Source organism: Danio aesculapii, chromosome 17, assembly GCF_903798145.1.
Source record: "Danio aesculapii chromosome 17, fDanAes4.1, whole genome shotgun sequence".
In the NCBI taxonomy this organism is placed as follows: Eukaryota; Metazoa; Chordata; class Actinopteri; order Cypriniformes; family Danionidae; genus Danio; species Danio aesculapii.
In genome coordinates, this window is record NC_079451.1 from 9806038 (window position 1) to 9813537 (window position 7500).

General features: G+C 34.6%; 1 protein-coding gene across 2 annotated transcripts in view; it reads left to right on the plus strand.

Annotated features, from left to right (window-relative positions):
• The window catches only part of c17h14orf180 (chromosome 17 C14orf180 homolog), a 52078-nt gene that overhangs the window by 27706 nt on the left and 16872 nt on the right, over positions 1 to 7500 (plus strand). For both annotated transcript variants that reach the window (XM_056477658.1, XM_056477659.1), the window contains exon 5: positions 6556 to 6586. In XM_056477658.1, the coding sequence (XP_056333633.1) occupies positions 6556 to 6586 (31 nt within the window). The remainder of the gene's footprint in view (positions 1 to 6555; positions 6587 to 7500) is intronic.

Below are 7500 nucleotides of genomic sequence, written 5' to 3' on the forward strand. Positions count from 1 at the left end.
GATAGCAGCAAAGAAAAAAAAAATGCATTGAAAACATGTAACAGCTGTAAGGCGTAATATAAATGTAATTTAATGTTGATGATTAACACAACGCTTTAGCCATTGTAAGTTTTTTATTATTATGAATGGTCTTAAACTGTCTTTTAAGCCATATGGAGTGAGTAGGAAGTGTTTGGCCTTCTGAATGTTTTAATGCTGGTCAGGAAATGCTCTTGTAGCTGAGAGCTTTGCCATGTTGTGTCCGATCAAATGTCCTGTGAGGACAATCCAAAACAGTGCAAACCAACACCAGCCCATCACTAATTAAACAGCACTATAAAACCACACTGACATATGTATTGACCTTAAAATCATACTGTACAGTGTTCAAGAGGGAAATATGGACAATAAAATAATGTCATACTGTGTGTGTGTGTGTGTGTGTGTGTCTGTGTATGTATGTATATATATATATATCTATGTATATATATATATATATATATATATATATATATATATATATATATATATATATATATATATATATATATATATATATATATATATATATATGTATATATATATATATATATATATGTATATATATATATGTATATGTATATATATATGTATATATATATATGTATATATATGTATATGTATATAAAATGCAATACAATTTCCATTTAAACAAAGTTTTGTAATCATAAAAACATTTTTCTATGAGACCTGTATTTATAACACATTATTCTTAATGTTTCTTAATGTTTTATAATTTATGCATAATGCCATATAAACACTATTATAAATTCATTATATATAATTTTATTCATAAAGTATACAATATATATAACATATTTAGTATTTAAGTTAAACTAAATCATATGCCATAGCATCATATCTACTTGATTTCTTAGTTTAATGTTCTTGGCATTGTTTTCTTAAGATTTTATAGGTTGTTACCATTTAAAGTGACAAAAATTTATTATCATTTTAGAAAATTGCCTATTAGCTTGCAGAGTGACTGTTTATTAGCATATATTAATGCTTTAACCTGCTTATTTTAAATCCCTCAAAGTCCTCATGAAATAAATAAAAAAAGATGTTTAGACTCCTAAACATTGACAATTTAAATTAAGATTATATAAATCTTGCAGTTTGTCATTTCCAAATAAATAGATCAATGTCACTTGTTTGAGTTTCTCATTAAACCTTCTGACCAATCAAATGCTCTCTAGCAGGAGTGTAGCGGACATTTTAAAAGTGGGGGGACAGCTGTATGAGATCCAAAAGTTTACGTTCATATGATTATTAATCACGTGTTTCTAAATCTCTAAATGTGAGGGGGACCTAATCGACCCCCCACCCCCCGGTTGCTACGCTTCTGCTCTTTAGTATCTGACAAGTCCCGCCCCATTTAATAATAATAATAATAATTATAATAATAATTCCTTAAATTTATATAGTGCTTTTCTAGACCCTCAAAGTGCTTTATGCATTGAGGGGAACCTCCTCATCCACCTGGATGACACGAAGCCAGCCATATTGCACCAGACTACACACAGGCTGATTGGAGGAGAGGAGACAGAGTGATTAAGCCAATTTTGATATGGGGATAGTTAGGAGGCCAGTTGGCAAATTTGGCCAGGACGCCTACTCTTTTTGTAGGACATCCTGGTATTTTTAACAACAGAGTCAGGACCTCAGTTTAACGACTCGTCCGAAAGACAGTGCTCACTGAGCAGTATAGAGTCGCCTTCACTATCCTGGGGCGTTACGACCCACACATATCGCAGGTTAAGCACCCTCTGCTGGCCTCACTAACACCACTTCCAGCAGCAACATAGTTTTCCCATGTAGTCTCCCATCCAGGTACTGACCGGGCACAGCCCTGCTTAGCTTCAGTGGGCGACCATGTGAGAGTTGCAGAGAACTAGCTAGACACTATTGCTATAGAGAGCTCAACCACTCACACTGGCAGAGCTGTGATAAAAACATAACTCTATTGGTCATTTTTTAAAGGGGTAGGAGCTCCTCTATGTCCTGCCTTTTCTTCAGTTCAATTTACGTAACACACATTAAAACAACTTTACGGGACCTTTAATGCTACCCACTACTTTAATTTAACTACTACAACACTACATTCCTAACTAATAAACAATACATGAGGAGTTTGTGTCAAAAGGCACAATTAATAGTATGTGTGTCATTTTGTCTGTATTAAGTAAGTTAAGAATAGCTGTTATTGTTTTAAACCACCATAATATATCACAAAGTCAATTAAAACATATATTATACATAATTACATATATTATTATTACATATACATTATAAGAACCTTTTGGGATGGTTAAGATGTTATATAAGACCATATAGGTGTCGTGTGTTACTAAAATAGTTTATTGTTTTGTAATATAGGGGAATTATACTTTGTGCTATTTAAACACTTCCACCAGTTTTGCACATTTGCACCAGACCCCCACATTACGCACTTAATTTTCTTATCATAAACAGTTCCTTTATGAATATTAGCACTTCTTGTATGTATTGCTTCTTCTTATTGAATCACTGAATGCCTCCTCAATTGTAAGTTGCTTTGAACAAAAGTGTCTGCTAAATGACTAAATGTAAATTGTTGTTGTTGTTATAGAGTGCAGTGCTAAATAGCATGGTAATCACCCCAAAAAAACACTGGAGGACCAGTATAGGTTCATTATAGGTTCTATATAGAACTCGAATCTCCTATGATTATGAGCCAAAGAACAGCTGAAGATCACCTTATAGATTTATAGAAATATCTTTATAAAGCATTATATATACAGAATTCATAGAATATGTATCTGAAATTCTCCATATACACCCAGAGGGCATCCAAATAGCACCATTCTTGAAACGCATGCCATGAGTTCCAGCCAGGAGTACGTGAGTGCCATATCTCTGGCACGGGGTGCACATTTCCACTAGCTCCAATAGGAATCACAGCACACGTGTGCCTGGATTTGTTGTGACGGGTGTCTGTAATGGATCCTCGTGCCTCTATGAGCCTGACTGAGGTGCATGGGGTATTGCTGCCATTCTGAAACACTCTGTATAGCTGTGCTTAAATTAAGGATAGGTGCCAGGCCTGGGGGATCAAATGGAGCTTTATGTCTATGTGCTCTACTTTTACTTCTTTTACTTCTATAACAGCTTCCTGATACTAGTTGCAAATGCTATAAAAATAGACTTAGCAGAATCTATATGGGTAAAATACATAAGTTGTTAGTCATACAGGGTTTAGCTGATGGATGTGCATTGTTATCTTTGGTACCAGCGTAGTTTGTCATGCATGTCTTTGCCATTTAACCTCCTCTTTGTGTGGTTTGTACAGAGCCTCAGGCTTCTGTGACAGATGTTCAAGTGCACTGAAGCCTGTGAGTCATGTTTACCATCAGAGGACTTATACAATACAGAGCTCCAGACAATATGTGCGGACATTGTTTTTGCTATTTTTGCACAAATAATAATTATATTAAAAAAAAAAAAAAAAAAATCTGCAGATACATGCGGAATGATTTTGATAGAATAGTTACTAAAAACTTACCACATAAAATAAAAAAAAATTACTTTTTAACTTTTATTTAAAGGAACACTACACTTTTTTTTTGAAAATGTGCTTATTTTACGTCTCTTTTAGAGTTAAATTGTTTACTGTGGCCATTTGGCCGTGGTACACTGGACCAGCTCTATACCATCACTAGGGTGCTCGAGGGTTCATGGGAGTTTGCCCAACCAGTCCACATGTGCTTTTTGGACTTGGAGAAGGCATTCGACCGTGTCCCTCGTGGCATTCTGTGGAAGGCGCTCTGGGAGTATTGGGTCAGAGGGGCTCTGTTAATGAACAGAGAAGGAGTTTGGTTCGCATTGCTGGCAATAATCAGACTTGTTTCCAGTACATGTTAGCCTCCTTTATCACCAATTTTGTTCATTATTTTTCATTCATTCATTTTCTTTTCGGCTTAGTCCCTTTATAAATCTGGGGTCGCCACAGCGGAATGAACCGCCAACTCATCCAGCATTTGTTTTATGCAGCGGATGCCCTTTCGGCTGCAACCCATCACTGGGAAACACATACACACTTATTCAAAAACACATACAGTACAATACGGACAATTTAGCCTACCCAATTAACCTGTACCACATGTCTTTGGACTGTGGGGGAAACCGGAGCACCCGGAGAGGATGCTAAGGATGCTAGCCCTCTGTGAGACCACAATATTTTGGATATTAGAAATAGATATCCTATCATTAGGGATTTATGGCCAGCTAGTTCTAGAAACTTTTTAAAGGTAAACCCCTACCCCCTAAAAAGTATTTATTATAAAGCACTAATTTAGGAAGTATTGCAAATGTTTGTTTTCTGTTTTGTTTTGGGTTTTTTTGCTGATTTTTGCAGCCTGTTTGAACTTTAAAGTTCATATTATGTCATTACTTGATTTTGTATAGCCTACTTGCTGGCCTATTTTAATAAAATTGAAAAAAAAATGGAAAACTGGTGGAAAATTAGATAATAATTCTAATTAGTAAATAAGCAATAACAACAGCAACTACTACTACTACTACTGTACTGTATATACCTTTGGATTCGAAACCTAGGATTTGCTATGCCAATACTGTATGTTCTTCATCCAGCCCTGAGACCAGCAATGATCCATTTAACCCCATAGAGTCAGGGTATATTATTTTCTGCACAGGATAAGAATGTTAGTGCTCTCTTTAAACTCCTATGAGCTGACTGTTTTCTCTGTCAAGTGTTTTCCAGTGTCAAGAGAGTAGTTATATAAGCTTTTATAGACAGTGAGAGATAAAGTCAATGTCAAGTGTTTGCCTGACAGTCTTTTTTCATTCACGCTTCATTTCACAAACACTGACCTGCTCTAATATATTTTTGATAAGCAAATGAACTCAATATTTAGTCCTAGCTTTACTTACTCATATTACAGGCATAGTTTACTCAAAAATGTTAGTTCTGTCATCATTTAAGGCTAAATTATACTATCTGCATAGAGTGATTGCACATAGCAGTGGGCTACTTCACTATTGTTTTGACATTAGATTGGAAATGCGTGAAATGCTAAGCTAACTTACTATATAAAAAGCTTAAACTCACACTCATTAAAGGAAGAAAGAGGTGGGAACTGGCAAATGTGTAACAATTTGAAGCATAAAGTAAACAAAAAAATTTTTTTTTTTTAAAGTTTTCCAAAAATAAAAAATAAATAAACAATATCCTACTTAATATGATGATGATGATGATGATGATGATGATGATGATGATGATAATAATAATAATAATAATAATAATCATCCTTAATATTATTATTAAAGTAAGTGTTTTTTCATTTCTTAATAAATAATAAATATTAAATTTCATTTAAATAGCCTCATAATTTATTTATTTATATGATTTATATATGATATTAGAATACGTGTTAGCTTTTGTAAGTGATTTTATGTTAATTTAGATTAGAATATGTAATATTCTCAATAATATTTGTAAAGGAAACATAGGCTCTATATGTGCCATATATTTCAATTAATATGAAAAACGAGTGCATGTTTTTACTAAAACTAATATTAGATTTTTTTAAATGCGTGTGCATGTAAACAGTATAATTTGCACAAAAAAATGTTGGGGTTCTTCTCTAAAAAAGTTATTACCACCCCGTTTAGAGCATCATTATGGGCATTTTACGTTATACCTAACGTGGTTTAAACGATGGATCTGTGACAGAGAAACTATGGGGTTTGAGAAACACTCGTCACTACATCGTTCTTTTCCCAAATTATGCATCGTACTATAATAGTTCAGCCCCGAGTTACGTCATTGTTTGGGAAACGCAACCCAGTTTGAGTTCTGTTGTACACAAAAGAAGATATTTTGAAAATGTTGGAAACATACAACCATTGACTTTTATAGTAATTGTGTCAGTGGTTACAGGATTTCAACATTCTTTGAAATATCTTCTTTTGTATTTAACAAAAAAAAAAGGTCAAACTGGTTTAAATCCAGTCAAGCATGAGTAAATGATGGCCAGATTTTTATTTTTACGTGAACTGTTCCTTCAAAGTGTATTGCTTGATCTCCTCTGACATATTTCATTATGGATTGTCATTGCTTTTACTCACATGAAACATCAATATCAATGATTCATCTGGTATATAAGGGTGAAATATGTGACTCTCTCTGACATATATGCTCTTGCTCTCTCACTCTTTATGGCTCTGGTAATAGAAAAGGGTCAACCGAGTCCCAGAGGCGTAATCAATGATATAGATTTGGCAATCAATAACAGACATATGCAAGCTTTTCTCTCACACGTGCAGTAAAAAAAAAGCATGTGCTTCCATACTACTTTGTTTATGCACTGTGAGTACACTGTGTAAATTGTATGCATGGAACTATACCTTGAAGGAATGTAATGTTCCACAACACAATGTATTTAATCATGCTGTTCTAATGTGAGAGAAATTAACAGTTTTATTTGTGATGCTTTTTGGATCTTTATTTCTAATGTTTCTGTCATTTTTTTTCAGACCCCATCTTGCTTTGGAATACAGTGGCAAGGTATGATGAACATTAGTATGTAGAGTATGCAATATGACTAGTCTAGGACTGCACAATATATTGGAAAAAGTATCGTTTTATTGATAATTTTATATGCAATATCTGTATTGCAAAAAGGTGTGATTTCTTACATTAATTTGATGTGACCAGATTTTGTTTGTTGCTTGCATTGGTTGTTTGTTTATTCAGCTTTAAACAAGATGGAGTTTATGCTCCTATCCCAGGAGCTATTTTGCTATTGGCTAGACTGGGCCCATAGGTAAACCTAGTCTGAGCATAAGGTTGAAAATAAACACTAATGACAGATGTAGAAACAAGTGAGGAAAATCACAACTAAGGATGTCAAAATTAATTGTTTCTTCGGTGCACTGCGATGCAGACGCGGATAATTTAGTAACGGTTCAGTAATAGATCATAACCGGTTATTATGTACTGACATCATTTATCTCATATGCACTCTTTTACTGCGATTGAGAAAATGAAAGTGAGCTTCATTTCTCACTCTCTCTCACTGTGGCCCTTTGACCTGCTGGTGTGATATTTCCTCTCCTCTCGGCTGAAACAGCGATACTTCTGGATCCAGACACGAGCGCGTGTCTGCAGATTGAGTTTTCTCCTTCGCATCTGTCATGGATCAGCTGTGGTCGCCGCTGCCTTTTATAAGCGTCACTCATCGGTGTACAGCGCCAGAGCATTAGAGCCAATCGCAGTCCTTTCTGTTGAGCATCTGACCAATCATAGGGGTGTAAGAACTCGCTCAACAGGGCTCATAAAGCGAGCAGGATATTTACACTTGTTTATTTGCTATAAACGCTCATGTTGTTCTGTGCATGTACTTGAGTTTTTAAAGGTCCAGTTCCGACTGTTTGTATTAAAGGACAAAATCGTATTACAAATAATATATGAATATATTT